This window comes from Bos taurus, chromosome 26 (genome assembly GCF_002263795.3).
Source record: "Bos taurus isolate L1 Dominette 01449 registration number 42190680 breed Hereford chromosome 26, ARS-UCD2.0, whole genome shotgun sequence".
NCBI lineage: Eukaryota > Metazoa > Chordata > Mammalia > Artiodactyla > Bovidae > Bos > Bos taurus.
In genome coordinates this window covers 15025251-15043358 of record NC_037353.1, presented here as the reverse complement: position 1 = coordinate 15043358, position 18108 = coordinate 15025251, and the positions used below count along the sequence as shown (strand labels likewise).

The 18108-nt window shown below is 37.3% G+C and overlaps 1 protein-coding gene across 4 annotated transcripts in view; it reads left to right on the top strand.

Moving 5' to 3' along the window:
- The first annotated feature begins 804 nt into the window (after window positions 1-804).
- Window positions 805-18108, top strand: part of FRA10AC1 (FRA10A associated CGG repeat 1) — a 73954-nt gene continuing 56650 nt past the window's right edge. Inside the window, exons 1-9 of one of the 4 annotated variants that reach the window (XM_010819921.1) lie at window positions 805-841; window positions 1141-1210; window positions 3215-3291; window positions 4627-4722; window positions 4834-4879; window positions 9100-9176; window positions 10218-10301; window positions 10901-10985; window positions 16894-16939. In XM_010819921.1, the coding sequence (XP_010818223.1) occupies window positions 3215-3291; window positions 4627-4722; window positions 4834-4879; window positions 9100-9176; window positions 10218-10301; window positions 10901-10985; window positions 16894-16939 (511 nt within the window). In that variant the 5' untranslated portion in view covers window positions 805-841; window positions 1141-1210. Of the gene's footprint in view, window positions 1035-1140; window positions 1313-3214; window positions 3292-4626; window positions 4723-4833; window positions 4880-9099; window positions 9177-10217; window positions 10302-10900; window positions 10986-16893; window positions 16940-18108 lie in introns of all 4 variants that reach the window. The other 3 variants (XM_010819922.4, XM_005225623.5, NM_001076392.1) reach the window with 3 other exon arrangements.

Genomic DNA, 18108 nt, shown 5'->3' with positions numbered 1-18108 from the left:
CCAAGGAACCGTGTTGGGTACCAAGGAGGAAGCACAGATGAATAGCATGAGCCGGAGCGGGGATAAGACACGAACCCAGTAACTAAGCTGCAAAAACAGAATGGGGCATCATAATTTAGAAAAGGTAAAACACAGGGAAAACACGGCAGAGCTTAAAATGTTTCCCGTCTGCATTTTTTCTTTTCTTTCTTTTTAAAGTAACTATTTAGATCCCCTTTCACCTGTGCCAAGTCACTTGTCTGCAGAGAATTTGCGAGCCTGTGAAATCGGCCCTACCCACTCTTTCTTCTTTCTCTCCTGGCATATTCGATGAGCTCCTCTGCCATCAGGACTACATTTGGAATGGCATCTACTGTGTGGGTGGTGAAGCGATGAAAAGCTATTTTTGTTCTAATTATGAGAACCGTTTTGGGGCGGGGGGGGGGGTGGTGGAGAAGGCAGATCGGAGACTGAGACGCTCAGCGAGGGTGCTGAGAGGAGGCGTTACTAAGGTTACTAGAAAGAGGACGGCAAGTGATATTCAGGAAGAGTTTTTTTTCCTACAAGGAAACAAATTTTCAAACGAGGGGCGTGGGCTTAGTGTGAGCAGTGCCACGCGATATTAGATGCTGGGCTCCCGAGAGGAAAATGAAAGGAAGCCCAGGAGAAAAAAAAAAAAAAACGATTTCTGCCACTTCGGGGAAGCCGGAAGCCTCTGCCTTCCCTCCCGGCCCTGTTCTTCCAGTCCCTTTGTTTCCCGGGGCTGTTCTAGCTGTAGCACAAGGTCTGCGCGCCGGGTACGGTGTCATTTAAGTGAAACACGCAGCCTAGCCGAGCCGGAAGCAGTGACCAGTCGGGACCCGTAGGGAGAGGCGGGGAGCGGTGGTGGTGGTGGCGCTAACTGTGGTGGCTATTGTGGAGAGGCTTCAAGCAGGGGCGACGCGGCTGGTGCTGCAGCGGCTCGCTCAGGCCGTCGGTTGTCGCTGCAGACGTGGGCAAAAGAGGGAACGACGACTCAGCGAGCGCACTTGGCAGAGCAGGGAGGAGGGGAAGGGGTGTGTGAGGCGGGCCTTGAGTGTATTTGGGGTCGGGGAGAAGGACCTCGAAACTTTTTCCTCCTATGCTACTAGTTGATTGTTGTTTTCTTTTCTTTAATGGCAGATTTTGGAAACACCCCGCGTCTCCCTTCTCGAATTTCTCTCGGTTCTTGTCAGTTGATTCGTAGCCTAAAGTGAGTGAGCTTTTTAATGCAGTCAATGAATTCAGATGAGTGTGCGATGGATGAAAATAAAAGACGAGACGGGGTGCAAGGGTAGGAGGGTGTGGGAACAAGGTAATGACGGCAAGAGTAATTAACATTAATAGGATTTTACTGTACCTGACACTGTTCTAAAACTCGTTATATATGGTAGCTCATTTATTGACTAACCCTGTGAGACTGGTACTTTTACTAGCCTCACTTTATATAGGAGGAAACAGGCTCCCAGAGGTTAAGGAGCATGCTCAAAGAAAGCTATGAAAAGTGCAGAGACAGGATTTGCGTTCTGGCAGGCTGACCCTAGAACTTACCTCTAAGCTCCGGACAATATTTCTCCCCCATCAGGGTGTGAAGAAAGTGAGGCCGTAAGGAGTGAGAGGCTGGTAAGGTTTGAATCTTTGTGATAGAACAGCTGAAGCAAGTAGTTTACATGATAAAAGGTGTGTGAGATCCAGATGTGTCTTATATGTAAGCAAGAGTAAAGTGGAAGCTGTCCTAAACCATCTCAACCTTGGCTAGGGCCTTCCTCTAGAGTTCTGTGGGACAGGGAAGAGAAATATACACCCATACACTTAAGTTTGGAAATGGAATAATAAAGATCACACTCAAAGGATTTAAAGATTGTTTGATGCAGCCACCTTATTTAGCAGATGAAGCCCAAAGAGACGAAGTAATTTATACAAGGAAGCCATGACTAGAAACATATTTTTTGTCTTGGATCTAGTGCAATGAAGATTAGGAAGTTCTTTCCTTTTTCTACTGTACTTGCTGTAGTGAATACTAGAATTTTTAAAATTTGACATATCATTTGATCTGGACTGGTTCCTCATATTTGTATGAATTGGTATTTATGACAAATAGTCAAATAATCCTTTCCTCCTCTGTTAATTTACATTCCAAATTCAATGTAATGCTGAAACCAGGAGCTGCTTCTAACATATGTGAGTGACAATTGAGATCTTTTAGTATTCCTAAGAATTTTTATTTAAAAATGAATAGAAACAAAAGAAAATTGTCTAGAGCAAAGGACAAGGTGGTTTACCTGGAAGAAACTAGGTTTAAAAGAAAAAGGAACTCATGAAAGTAGTTGGGGATTTTTTTTATCAATTGTTTATGTGCTATTCACAAATCCAGTAAGTCTAATATGGCACCCCACTCCAGTACTTTTGCCTAGGAAATCCCATGGACGGAGGAGCCTGATAGGCTGCAGTCCATGGGGTCGCTAGAGTTGGACACGACTGAGCGACTTCACTTTCACTTTTCACTTTCATGCATTGGAGAAGGAAATGGCAACCCACTCCAGTGTTCTTGCCTGGAGAGTCCCTGGGACGGGAAGCCTGGTGGGCTGCCGTCTATGGGGTCGCACAGAGTCAGACACGACTGAAGCTACTTAGCAGCAGCAGCAGTAATCAAAATGTTAGCATATTCCAGACAGGCAGTTTGTAATAGTTGAGATCATAGGCTTAAGAATCGAGTAGATCGCCTTAGCCATGCCATATATTTCCTCCGTATAATTGATTTGCTTAACTTTGTCCTTGATTTCCTCATCTATAAAATGGAGGTTATAGTTCCTAACTTGCAGAATTAGAAGCGGTGTTTGTAAAGAAACTAATATAATGTCTGGAACAAAGTTGATGATAAATACACAGCAACTGTTCTCTGAATCAAATAGAAGTAACACATTGCTGAACCTTGTATGTCCTGACTTGGCAGCTTCTAGACCTGGTTTTAAAGGGCAAGGTAAAAGAGTAGTTTCCCTAGCTGGTATTAAGGTGGAAAATATTGATTCATTTTCTAAAGGGTAAGTCTGTTATTTCAAAGTGAATGAGAGTTTTAGATGGCTAGATAGCCCCTGGTATACCTACCACAGTCCTTTATAACTATTGTGGCTTTTAAGGATAACTTGTATTTGAACTTTTCTGTTTCCAAAACTATGTATAACTTAGGTTCTAAGTAACTGACTGTACTTCTTTATAGATGCATGGTCACGGAGGCTATGACTCTGATTTTAGTGATGATGAACACTGTGGAGAATCTAGCAAAAGGAAGAAAAGGTAAGTAATTTTTTATTGATCTCTATTGCCAGTCCTTTCTAGATTGAGATGAGATATAAATAAATACTATTCGAAGTTTTTGGATTGTGTTTACGTGTGAAGCCAACAATGCTCTCTACTGAGTGAATTTTTATTCATTAAACTATAATGCATTGACTCTAAAATTTGAGAACAGTTGTGTGAAAGATAAAATAATATTTATGTTGTGAAGGGATTTGTGGAAAGGGAAACAAAGGAAATCATTTGAAGCTTTTAAATTTCTCTATTGCGTGTACTTTTCATTCGACTGTCAAGGACTCTACTTGTGACTGTCAGAGCTAAGAAGGCACTGGGTTGGTTGGTGGTCCCTTTTTCAGTACTTGACTTCAAAATGAGGTTAGTGTGGAGGATGAGATTGCGATGCAGTGCGATTCTTAAGATTCGGTGAATGAGCGGACTAAGTGGCCAGAAGCAGGACTCCATGGAAGTTTTTATTGAATGAAAGGGATAAAAACTGGTAGCAGATAAAGCCTGAGCCTTAAAAGGAGGCTATGTCTTGGTGGAGTAGCTGTGTTTAGGGGTATTGTGTTCAGCTTTCAGTGCTTAATGGATAATAATTTTATCTGTTAACTTAGGAGTGGTTGACTGATTCGTGTTAACGAAACTTAACAAAAATTGGTTTATTATTTCACACTCAAGCAATATAGTAAGCAACTAATTGGGACTGGACACTCTTGTTGGGTACTCAGTCTTCGTGGATAACCAAAAGAATAGAAATAATTATGTAATAAATTATATTTTTATGTAATGAAAATGCTTTGCATTTTCAAATTTTTTCATTGAGAAATATTGTTTTGTTAGAATAGAATTTGAGCAAATTAATTGGATAGTCTTGTATACTCTAGGAGTATACCTGTTTATCTAATTAGAGCTGAACACCTATAATGTATATCATCTGTAATCAGCCCTTCTTTTTTCATGTTATCAATTATTGAAAGCTTTATTATCTCTACTTTGCAAACAAGGAAATTGTGGCACACAAAGATTTAAGTAATTTAAGATAGTAAATGACAGAGCCAAAATTTGAACCAAGGACCCTAGATGGTATGGCAGCAGAGCACATGCATTTGTTAGTCTGGTCTTCTCCATTTTGGAGGTATTAAATATTTAAGTTAAGATATTAATTAAAGTGTTGAAGACATAAAATGTCTCATTAAAGATCAATGAATCTTTAATAAGAGTTGAATTCTTTAAAACATGTTCCAATTAAGAAAATAATAGAAAATAATAAAGAAACAGGAAACACCCTTTGCAAAGAATGAACTCTTCTAATAATTTTTCTTCTTAACAAACCAGGACAGTTGAAGATGATTTACTACTCAAAAAGCCATTTCAGAAAGAAAAACATGGAAAGGTGGTTCATAAACAAGTTGCAGCAGAATTGCTGGATAGGTACGATACTTCAAATTAAATTACTTTTTTTTTCTTTGTTTAAGATGTTGGTTGTTTGATTATATTGATTAAATACAGACATTTGAATTTGTTTAAAATTTTTCTTAACAGGGAAGAAGCAAAAAATAGAAGGTTTCATCTCATAGCTATGGATGCTGTATCCTTTTTATATTCCTGGGTTTTATGACGAATACAGTTTTTAAAGTCTGCTGCTTTCCAGGTGGCTCAGATGCTAAAGAATCTGCCTGCAATGTAGGAGAGACCTGGGTTCGATCTCTGGGTCAGGAAGATCCTCTGGACAAGGAAATGGCTACACACTCCAATATTCTTGCCTGGAGAATCTCTTGGATAGAGAAGCCTCGTGGGCTACAGCCCACAGGGTTGCAAAGAGTTAGACACGACTAAGCAACTAATACTTTCAGTTCAGTTCAGTTCAGTTCAGTCGCTCAGTCGGGTCCGACTCTTTGCGACCCCATGAATCGCAGCACACCAGGCCTCCCTGTCCATCACCATCTCCCAGAGTCCACTCAAACTCATGTCCATCAAGTTGGTGATGCTATCCAGCCATCTCATCCTCCGTTGTCCCCCTTCTCCTCCTGCCCCCAATCCCTCCCAGCATCAGAGTCTTTTCCAGTCAGTCAACTCTTCACGTGAGGTGGCCAAAGTACTGGAGTTTCAGCTTTAGCATCATTCCTTCCAAAGAAATCCCAGAGCTGATCTCCTTTAGAATGGACTGGTTGGATCTCCTTGCAGTCCAAGGGACTCTCAAGAGTCTTTTCCAACACCACAGTTCTAAAGCATCAATTCTTTGGTGCTCAGCTTTCTTCACAGTCCAACTCTCGCATCCATACATGACCACAGGAAAAACCATAGCCTTGACTAGACGGACCTTTGTTGCCAAGTAATGTCTCTGCTTTTGAATATGCTATCTAGGTTGGTCATAACTTTTCTTCCAAGGAGTAAGCATCTTTTAATTTCATGGCTGCAGTCACCATCTGCAGTGATTTTGGAGCCCCAAAAGATAAAGTCTGACACTGTTTCCCCATCTGTTTGCCATGAAGTGATGGGACCAGATGCCATGATCTTCGTTTTCTGAATGTTGAGCTTTAAGCCAACTTTTTCACTCTCTTCTTTCACTTTCATCAAGAGGCTCTTTAGTTCTTCACTTTCTGCCATAAGGGTGGTGTAACCTGCATATCTGAGGTTATTGATATTTCTCCCAGCAATCTTGGTTCCAGCTTGTGCTTCCTCCAGCCCAGCATTTCTTGTGATGTACTCTGCATAGAAGTTAAATAAGTAGGGTGACAATATACAGCCTTGACATACTCCTTTTCCTATTTGGAACCAGTGTGTTGTTCCATGTCCAGTTCTAACTGTTGCTTCCTGCCCTGCATACAGGTTTCTCAAGAGGCAGGTCAGGTGGTCTGGTCTTCCCATCTCTTTCAGAATTATACTTTACTTACTTCATAAAATCTTGTGAAGTTAGATGTAAATTTTATAAGTGTTTATTGATGTGGAATTTTGCCTTTTATACTTTTGAGTACAGTTCTCTTTTTACTAATATGTGAGAAAGGTTTAGAAACAAAAAATAATAAAATATATTACTAATTTCCTATAAATAGGTTTACAAAGTCCTTGAATTTGCATATATTTTTCCAACCTGTTTTTGCCAAGCTATCGACGTTTCTCATTTTTATACTATTGTCTTTAGTCTCATCTTAACTCTTATTCTTTTCTTACCTGGTTCTTAGCTCTTTAAGTTCTTATAAAACTGATATTTAATAATAGATCTGTTTGTGAACTATCTCAGGCCTGTTGTGGCTTCAAGTTTCAGGCGTAACTTAGGGCTGTCTTTAAGCTATACCTTGTTTCCCTCTTACAGCTATGTCTTAGCCTAACTTTTTGGTAAGACTGTGGGCTTAGTTACACTAGCTGCTACCACTAGACATCCGTATTACCTTTGGAAGTATTGGAGAATGAAAATATTTGGGATATTTATAACTATTGTCAGGACAGAGAGAGGGAGACAGTGGCAATTAGGTATACTTGCTATTCTGTAGATACCAGTTTCACTTTATTTTTCCTGATCATTTATAGAAGTTCTTGTCACCAATTTATTTATTCCACTTATCTCCTAACCCAGTAAGTTAGCTTTCCCATGGATGTCATCTGCCCCTTGTTCCTTTACCTTTCAACATCTGTGCCTTCTATTACACACCATTCAGTTGGAGGTGTTGGGGCATCTAGTTACTGTCTGATGGGGTGAAAGTCCAGATACCCTTTTCTGGAGTAGGTGGAGGTTGGGGTCATACATTTACTGAAATGTTTGGCTAGAGTAGAGTAGTTATTGCCTACAAATTATCTTGTTAGGCTGTCTCTCTCCTGGTTATTTTGTTAGAGGGAGCAGCCTTTTGTTGATTTTTTTTTTTTTTTTTTGTATCTCCATGTTGCCAGCTTCTTTGCCTCCAAGTCTAGGATTTACTAAGACAAAAGAAAACCTGGGGAACTCACTACCATGTCATACCATGAATCCTGAGTTTCTTAGCTGGTCTGCCTTCTCTTTACTTTTCAGAGTCTTCTTATGTTTTTTTTATATATAATTTCCAAGGTATTTAGTTCTCAGTGAGAGGAACAGGAAGAAGTGCAATTGACCCTTGAACAACAGAGGGTTTAAACTGTGTGCGTCCCCTTATATAAGGATTTTTGTTTTACTATATTACTTGTGTAAGTAAGGGTATTTATTTTACTGTGATACTAACGATCTGCACTTAGTTGAATCTGCAAATGCAGAAGGCTAGCTGTATGTTATATGCAGATTTTGGACCTAGCAGAGGTAGGTACCTCTGTTTAAGGTCCTATTTAAGGCTTAACTGTACATCTTTGCTCCATCTTCCTGGAAGCAAAGTCCCACCTACCACTTGTTCTTGTAAATAAAAGTTTTTTGGAACACAGCTATGTTCATTCATTTAGATGTTATCTGTGCTTACTTTCATGCTAAAATGGCAGAGCTGAGTAGTTTGACAGAGACCATATGGCCTGCATATTTTACTAGTTACAGAAAAAGTTTGCTGACCTGAGTCCTGAATGATTTAGTGACTTGCCAGTGTCACATGACCAGTTAGTGATAAACTGAGAACTAGAACCCAGATCTCTGGGTATCTAGTTTTTCTTTTTTTCTTTTCTGAGGTGTTAATTGCTTTGTTTCCCATTTTGGAATTATGTTTTGATTCGCTACTCTATTAGTACACATTGTGAGTAATTAAATCACTGTTTATCTTTAGTATAATAGGGTGTGAAAGTGAAAATGTTAGTCACTCAGTCACTCACTCACCCTATTCTTTTGTGACCCCATGGACTGTAGCCTGCCAGGACCCTCTGTCCGTGGAACTTCCCGGACAAGAATACTGGAATGAGTTGCCATTTCCTCCTCCAGAGGATCTTCCTGATCCAGGGATGGAACCCACGTCTCCTGCAATACAGGCAGATTCTTTACTGCTGAGCTGCTAGGGAAGTAAACATAAGAGGATATGGTCACATACAGTATAATGTCAGTTCTGTTGTGTGTGTTCAGCTCTAGAGAGAATACCATTGAGCTTTTTAAAACAAGAAGTAAAATGCTCATATATCTTGTTATATTGCCTTGAAAATAAACATGACTGTAGCTTATTGGATATTAAAAGAGAGCAGAAAAAATAACATCTAATTTCTTATATTCTTTTTGAAAGCCTCAGGACTTAATATTATAAAAGTTATATCTTCTATTTGGAGTCTTTATTGTTACCAAAATAGCTAAATTATATTTTATAATAATGGAAGTTAAATTCTCCTTGCCTTTAACTTTAGAAACTATAATTTATTTTTCATATCATGATGATTAAAATGAATGGTGGTGTGAGGCTGTATGCAGTTCCCAATAGAATAGGAAACTGTCCTTCTCCGCATAGTTATTGCCTGAAAACATTCAAAGCAATATGAAGAGTATTTGATAGAAAGTGAAAGTCCCTCTACTCTAGTGTTCACTCTTAGCAGTTTAATATTTACCCTTTTAGATTTTTTATTTATAACCATCAATTTTATTTATAACCATTTAGCCTACCAGGCTCCTCCCTCCATGGGATTCTCCAGGCAAGAATACTAGAGTGGGTTGCCACTTCCTTCTCCAGTGGATCTTCCCAACCCAGGGATTGAACCCTGGTCTCCCGCATTGCAGGCAGACGCTTTAACCTCTGAGCCACCAGGGAAGCCCATAACCATGTATAGTATTCGCATATTTTAAAAAAACTAAGCGGACTCATGCTTTTTCCCCCTACTCACTAATATGTCATTGACACAGGACTACTCTTGAGCAAATAAAATCCTTAATTTTTTGCATTTCAGTATCAAAGGCATACAAAGTTTGTAAATGACTATATTTTATATTATGGTGGCAAAAAAGAAGACTTCAGACGATTGGGGTAAGTGTCATGAAGTGTATTTTACAATGGGAAATGGGTATGAAGACTCGCAGCTACTGTGTCTTCTCATTTTCTCCTGCTTTCCATTTTGGTTTTGTTGTTATATCATCAGTGGAGAGGCCATACGTAGCTTCTAGCCAGCCAGCTCATTGAGAACTAATTTCTCTGGCAACAGGCCTTGGGCCAGATCTGGCCTGCTGAGCCAGATCTGATCGGGCAATAACAGCATATGTGAGGGATACTCATGTGCCTGATTTTCAGTGGTTTTTGTTTTCCACAAGAATTTTTGAAATAATGAACTTTTTAAACTTCAGGTTTGGATTGCTTTTTAAAAGGTAAGGCAAACAAGAGACTTCACTCTAATATTTCCTACACATGAGATTTCTTCTTATATCTGAGGCTCTTCTTTCAGAGCCTCTTAGTTTTGTGTGGATTTTACTCTCTTGGTTTAACGATTTTCTGAATTGGTAAAGCCCTAAAAAACTCCATATCAGCTCATCTATCCCAAACTTTTCTCTCAATTTAGGCTATGTTCTCCAACAATCCCTTTTTCTACCCCTAAACTGCTGTCATCTTAAAAAATCATCTTTAGATCTCTTCCTTCTTTACTCAGTCTTCCTAAGAAGCTGTAGTAAAATGAGGTGTGGAAAAGTTCTTCATATATTTTAAAAATTAGATCTCAATAGGATGGTGTTGCTGACTGATTTCAGATTTTGAAACTTAAATTTTCATTCATTTTCCTTGTCCATTTAGTGTTTATCCAGATTTCTCATTCTAGCTTTGGTAATTTACCACCCTTTGTATAATTGGACCAGCACTTGAAATGGGTGGATCCCTTATGCATTCAAGTTGTTTGTGTAGCAGCACATTTTTTATAACTGCCTTTTGAAAATACTGAAATACTTTTAATAAATGTATACATATATATGCTTCATATAAAGCTATCTTTATGTATCTTTTTACTCAGGTGCTCACAACCTTACACAGCTGTTTAACTTAAATTTGACTAATTTTGTGTTCACATTGAAATTGGTTTTTCAGGGAAAATGATAAGACAGACATGGATGTTATACGAGAAAATCATAGATTCCTATGGAATGAGGAGGATGAAATGGACATGAATTGGTAATTGTAGCCATGTGAGACATAATAGATCAAATGCTATAGTCCTGTCTCTCCTGCTCCCTGAGTGTTTTCTTACTTTGTCCACCTGCAAAACATTTGGCCCCTGAATGGAACAGTTCTGAATCAAGGACATAAAACCATGCCTCCAATTATTGAATTTGGTTTGATTCTTTGGGTAATTGTTAACAATTTTAACTTCTCATTGCTTGACTTTGTCTTTAAAAAATAATTTATAACACGTTTACAATATTATTTGTTGTAATATGCTTCTTTTAAAATTTTAAAAATATTTTGGGAAACTGTAAAACCTAAAAATTGTTTTAAAAATTCAAACATTGCAGAGGATAAAAAGTAAAGATTAAGTCGCCTTCTCATCTTTGACTATCATCCTTCCAGTTTCCCTCCCTAGTGCCCACTACTAATAGTTAATATTCAGATATTCTCTGCACATGTAAATAATAGACCTATTTTAAGACATTAATATTTATATCATATGCCTTTTTTGACATTGCTTCCAAGTAGTGAACAGGGGTTGAATTTCTAACTATATAAGATTTATATTTAAAAAAAAAAGATTTATAATTTTTTAATGAATCTAGGGAGAAGAGACTTGCAAAGAAATACTATGATAAATTATTCAAGGAATACTGCATAGCAGATCTCAGCAGATACAAAGAAAACAAGGTATGCCTTCCATGTATTTGTAGGTTTTTATTCATATACAGTATTACTTTTTGATATAGTGTATGCCCCATATTATTATTTTAAGATGCTAATTCAAGTCTAGGTGGTTCTGCATCTGTGAAATACCAGTTGGACCATTTAACCTCTATACCTATGGAATTTACAAAGGGCCTCTAAGTCAAGGGTGCCGCTGCGTGAGCTGGAACATGAAAAGTCTAAAATTAAACACAAGTGGCTACTGGATCTTGTTTTATCCTGACTCTAATCCAGAGCCCTTACTGATTATAAGGAATGATTTGACAGTGCACAGTATTGTCTTATTTCACAAATGATGCTTGAAATTGGTAGGCTTTATTTTTCAAACTGATCACCATTTATAAAGCAGCAGAAGCACATATTCTTTTATATTAATGCCTTTGTCTATTCTAGTAAAACTAGCTTTCATCATTGTCAGTAATGACAAATTGCCCTTCCTGCTTTATATTCTATTATAGTTAATATTAAAGTAAATTTTTTTAAATTGAAGTACAGTTGATCTACAGTATTGTATTTCTGATATATAGCAAATTGACTTGGTTATATGTATATATTTTATCTCAATTCTTTTGTGTGAGAGGTTATTATAATATATTTAATATAGTTCCCTGTGCTGTACAGTAAGTCTTTATTGTTTATCTATTTTACATATGATGGTGTGTATCTATAGTTTTATACTAATCTATTCCTTCCCCACATTCCCCTTTGGTAACCATAAATTTGTTCCTCTGTATGAGTCCATTTCTGTATTGTAAATAAATTCATGTGTACTGTTTTTTAGATTTCACATCTAAATGATACATTTGTCTATTTTATTTAGTATGATAATATCTAGGTTAATAGTTGGATAATATCCATCTCTGTTGCTGCAAATGACATTCCTTCATTCTTTTAATGGCTAACTAGTGTTCCATTCTGTGTGTGTGTGTGTGTATGTGTACAACCACATCTTTTTTATCCATTCAACTGTTGACACTTAGGTTGCTTCTGTGTCTTAGCTGTTGGAAATAGTGCTGCTATGAACACTGGGGTGCATGTATCTTTTTGTCTGTGTCTTAGCTGTTGGAAATAGTGCTGCTATGAACACTGGGGTGCATGTATCTTTTTGAATTAGAGTTTTTGTTTTTTCTGGATAATGCCCAAGAGTGAGATTGCTGGATCATACTCAATTTTTAGATTTTTAAGGAACTTCTGTAGTTTTTCCACAGTGACTGCACCAATTGGCATTCCCACCAACAGTGAAGGAGAGTTCCCCTTTCTCCACAGCCTCTCCACCATTTATAATTTGTACATTTTTTGATGATAGCCTTCCTGACTGATGTGAAGTGATACCTAATTGTAGTTTTGATTTGCATTTCTCTAATAATCAGTGATGTTGAGCATCTTTTCATATGCCTGCTGGCCATCTGTATATTGTCTTTGGAGAAGTGTCTATTTAGGTCTTCTGCCCATTTTTTGATTGGGTTTTTTAGTTTTTGTTACTGAGCTATATGAGCTGTTTGTATGTTTTAGAAATTAAGCTCTTGTTGGTCTTATTGCAAATATTCTCTCCCATTCCGTAGATTGTCTTTTCATTTTGTTTATGGATTCCTTTGCTTGGTACAATGTTTAAGTTTAATTAGGTCTCGTTTGTTTATTTTTGTTTTTCTTTTTCCTTGTGAAACTAACCTAAGAAAAGTTTGTTACAATTTATTTCAAAAAATGTTTTGCCTATGTTCTCTTCTAGGAATTTTTTTGGTATATCGTCTGTATTTAAGTCTTTAAGCCATTTTGAATTTGTTTTTTGTGTGTGGTATGAAGGACTGTTCTACCCTCATTGATTTTCTTGCAGCTATCCAGTTTTCCCAATACTTTTTGCTAAAGAGACTGTCTTTTCTCCATTGTATATTCTTGCCTCCTTTGTCAAAGATTAATTGACCATTGGTGTGTGGGTTTGTTTTCTCAGGATTAGTTTGGCAATTCTGAGTCTTTTGTGATTCCATATAAGTTTTAGGATTATTTGTTCTAGTTCTGTGAAAAATGTTGTGGGTCATTTGATAGGCATTGCATTAATCTGTATGTTGCTTTGGGTAGTATGGCCATTTTATCTATATTAATTCTTCCAATCCAAAAGTGGGGGATATTTTTCCATTTTTATTGAATCATCTTCTATTTTTTTTGTTAATCTATAGTTCTCAGCATATAAATCTGTTCACTTTCTTGATTGTTTATTCATAGTTTGTTTTGGGATGTGATTTTAAGTGAAATTGTTTTTTACTTTCTGTTTCTGTTATTTCATTGTTAGCATGAAGAAATACAGCAGATTTATGTTAATTTTGTATCCTGCTGCCTTGTTGAATTCATTTATCAGTTTTAATAGTTTTTGTATAGTCTAGGGTTTTCTGTATAGAGTATCATGTTATCTGCATAGAATGACAATTTTACCTCTTCCCTTCCTATTTGGATATGTTTTATTTCTTTTCCTTGTCTGATTGCTGTGACTAGGAGTTCCAGTTCTATGTTGAGTAGAATTGATGAGTATGTACATCCTTATCTTGTTCCAGCTTTAGCAAGAAAACTTTCAGCTTTTCACCATTTAGTATAATATTGGCTGTGGGTTTGTCACAAATGACTTTTATTATATTGATCTATCTTCCCACTGTACCCACTTTGGTGAGTTTTTGTCATGAATTGATGTTAAACTGTATCAGATACTGTTTTTGCATCTGTTGAGATGATCTTGTGGTTTTGTCCTTTTTTGTTGATGTATCAGGTTGATCGATTCACATATGTTGAACTGTCCTTGTGACCCTGAAATGAATCCAACTTGATTATGGCGTGTGATCCTTTTTATGTGTAGTTGGATTCAGTTTGCTCATACTTGGTTGAGGAATTTTGCATCTATGTATATATATATGTTCATCAAAGATACTGTCCTGTAATTTTCCTTTTTGTTAATGTCTTTGTCTGGTTTTAGTGTCAGGGTGATAGTGGCTTCATAGGGTGGCTTTGGGAGCATTCCCGCCTCTTCAGTCTTTTGGAAGAGTTTGAAAAGGATTGGTGTAAGTTCTTCTCTGTATGTTTGCTGAAATTCCCCAAAGAAGCCATCCAGTCCTGGACTTTTGTTTGCAAAGAGTTTTTCAAATTACAGATTATATTTCACTTGTAGTGATTGGCCTGTTTCTTCTTGATTCAGTTTTTGCAGTCTGTTTCTAGAAACTTGTCCGTTTCTTCCAGGTAGTCCATTTTGTTTGTATGTAGTTGTTCATTATAGCTTATTGATTTTTCTTTATTTCTATGGTATCGGTTATTATTTCTCCTTTTTCATTTCTTATTTTATTTACTTGGGTCCTCTGTTTTCTTCTTGGTGAGCCTGCCCAGAGGTTTGTCGATATTGTTTATCCTTTGAAAAACCAGCTCTTGGTTTTCCTGATTTTTCTGCTGTTTTTTAATCTCTATTTTATTTCCTCTCTGATGTTTATTATTTCCTTCCTTCTGCTAACTTTCAGTTCAGTTCAGTCGCTCAGTCGTGTCCGACTCTTTGCCACCCCATGAATCGCAGCACGCCAGGCCTCCCTGTCCATCACCAACTCCCGGAGTTCACTCAAACTCATGTCCATCGAGTCGGTGATGCCATCCAGCCATCTTATCCTCTGTCGTCCCCTTCTCCTCCTGCCCCCAATCCCTCCCAGCATCAGAGTCTTTTCCAGTGAGTCAACTCTTGGCATGAGGTGGCCAAAGTACTGGAGTTTCAGCTTTAGCATCAGTCCTTCCAATGAACACCCAGAACTGATCTCCTTTAGAATGGACTGGTTGGATCTCCCTGCAGTCCAAGGCATTCTCAAGAGTCTTCTCCAACACCACAGTTCAAAAGCATCAATTCTTTAGCGCTCAGCTTTCTTCACAGTCCAACTCTCACATCCATACGTGACCACAGGAAAAACCATAGCCTTGACTAGACGGACCTTTGTTGCCAAGTAATGTCTCTGCTTTTGAATATGCTATCTAGGTTGGTCATAACTTTCCTTCCAAAGAGTAAGCGTCTTTTAATTTCATGGCTGCAGTCACCATCTGCAGTGATCTTGGAGCCCCAAAAAATTAAGTCTGACACTGTTTCCACTGTTTCCCCATCTATTTCCCATGAAGTGATGGGACTGGATGCCATGATCTTAGTTTTCTGAATGTTGAGCTTTAAGCCAACTTTTTCACTCTCCTCTTTCACTTTCATCAAGAGGCTTTTTAGTTCCTCTTCACTTTCTGCCATAAGGGTGGTGTCATCTGCATATCTGAGGTTATTGAGATTTCTCCTGGCAATCTCGATTCCAGCTTGTGTTTCTTCCAGCCCAGCGTTTCTCATGATGTACTCTGCATAGAAGTTAAATAAGCAGGGTAACAATATACAGCCTTGACGTACTCCTTTTCCTATTTGGAACCAGTGTGTTGTTCCATGTCCAGTTCTAACTGTTGCTTCCTGACCTGCATATGGGTTTCTCAAGAGGCAGATCAGATGTTCTGGTATTCCCATCTCTTTCAGAATTTTCCGTATGACTTTAGGAAGAAAATTTTTTTTAAAAAATTGACATTTTCCTTGTTTTTTGAGGAAAGTCTGTATCACTGTGAACTTCCCTCTAAGAACTGCTTTTGTTGCATCCCATAGATTTTGTATGGTTATATCTTCATTGTTTTCAATCTCGATTTTTTTAAATTTCATTGTTGATCCATTGGTTTTTAGTAGCATGTTGTTTAGTCTCCACGTAATCATTTTTTAAAATTACACTGCAGGCGTTTTTTAATTTATTCATTTTAATCTTGATTCTGATGGGTCTTTTGTTGCTGTACATAGGCTTTCTCTAGTTGTGGTGCCCAGGCTTCTCATTTCAGTGGCTTTTCTGGTTGGACTGCATGGGTTTCTTAATTGCAGTGACCTGTCTTGTTGCACAGCAAGGGCTCTAGGGTACATGGGCTTCAGGAGTTGGGCATGAGCTCAGCAGTTGCAGCTCGTGGGCTTTGGTACACAGGCTCAGCAGTTGTGATGCACAGGCCTAAGTTGCCCTGTGGCATGTGGAATCTTCCCAGACCAGGGATCAAGCCCATGTCCCCTCTACTGGAAGGTGAATTCTTAACCTCTGGACCACCAGGGAAGTCCCTGCATGTACTCATGGCAGAACCATGCTCTTTTATGTGCACACTCCCAATTTTGGCCTGAGTCACACTCCAGGCCCTTGAGGCTGCTCCAAACAGCCACATCGAGTACAAGTGATAGAAATAAAGAAAAGAAAATGAAGTCACTCAGTCATGTCCAACTTTTTGTGATGCTATGGACTGTAGCCCTCCAGGCTTCTCCATCCATAGGATTTTCCAGGCAAGAATACTAGAGTAGGCTGCCATTTTCTTCTCCTTGGGATCTTCCTGACCCAGGGATCGAACTCAGGTCTTCTGCATTGTGGGCAGACTCTTTACCCTCTGAGCCACAAGGGAATCCCAAGTGGTAGAACTAAGACATGAACCCAAACAATCTGACTCCAAAGACTGTACTCTCTTGTATTCCAGTATTCTGTTTCATTATTGTACTGTACTTCTTTTTTTCCTATCAGTGTTATAGAACAGTATCTATTTTTTATTCATTTGCATACCTTGTGCCTGGCACCTATAACTTTAAATAGGAAGTTTAAAAGTAAAGAAGATTGTTTCTTAACAGGTTGGTAATTATTCAGATAAATTTTTAAGTACCAGGAATCCTATAAGGAAAGAAAAAACTATTGTGATGGGAATTAGGTTTACTTTTTAGATAAGTATCATATTGTCAGTTGTTGGCTCCATGTTAAGATTTAAATATGGTTTAAATAATGTTTAAGTTTACTCTAGCATACATGTATTTTTTTTTCCTCATCAGTTTGGATTTAGGTGGCGAATAGAAAAAGAAGTAATTTCAGGAAAAGGTAATTTCTTTTTCATTTCAGTTTTTAATAGGATACGGTTATTTTATAGAATCGAAGTCATTGGGTAAGATTATTCTTACTGTGATTGTCTACAAAATACAAAGTAAAAGTAGAGAAGGTGTATTAAAGATATATTGCTGACAAAGGTCAAAATATGATCCTTTAGTGGTTTTTACCTTTAGAATTTTTGCTTTTAGGATATTAAGTTGCAGATAAGTAGAAAATGTTTAAAAGTTAAAAGCTTCCTAGCAAGGAAACTGTCAATAGATGAAGACTTGAGTTTTTCCCCTAATTAATTTTTGGAGTAATGAGTTGGTATTACTGTATTCTAGTCAAATCTACATTTTGCAAGTAGAAATTAAATATTACTTTGCCCCTTACAGAATTTTTAGACAGGCTAGTTTACTTTGAGGAGTCACTGAATTTGAGTCTAAATATTTAGTCTTAGAACAAAAGACCAAGCATTTTGTAGACAATCAGTAGCATTTTCTATGCATTGTAATCTATTCATGAAATTTTTCTGAAAATGTAATATCTCTATACTGTCTCATGTTATAAAATTAAGTATTTATTGAGCATTGCATTTTAAGTGTTAATGCTTCTGAAAACTATATAGGAACAATCATTAAGAAAATATTTTAAGCTAAAGTAACTTAAAAACCTCTTAAACTGAAAATAAAGGTTTCATTTTTAAATGATACACATTTATGCCATCAGTGTGGTTTATATACATTTTCCATAAATTATAATCAGCCTGAAAGGTACTCTAGAGGAGAAGGAAAAAGAATAATTTTAAAGCTATTTTTTAAACTTTTCTTAGCATTACATTTTAGTTTGTGCTTTTACCTAATTGAAATGTCTATCACAGTTTTAAAATTTTGTAGTTTTATTGAGTGGAATTTTTAAGTGATGATAAGTAATGCTGCCTTTTAAAAAAAATTGATGGACATTCTCTAAATTCATGTAATTGAAAAAAGTTTTAATTGAGAAGGGGAAAGAAAGCCATTTGCTGTGATTCCTGAAGTTATAATCTTGTGTTTTAATGATAAACAAATTGCTCAACATGTACAGATTTAATGAACTATTCATTTGGAATGAGTAATACAATGCCAGTTTAGAAAAGTTATCAGCCTTTGGACTGATCATTTTCCAAATTCATTTTGTTAATC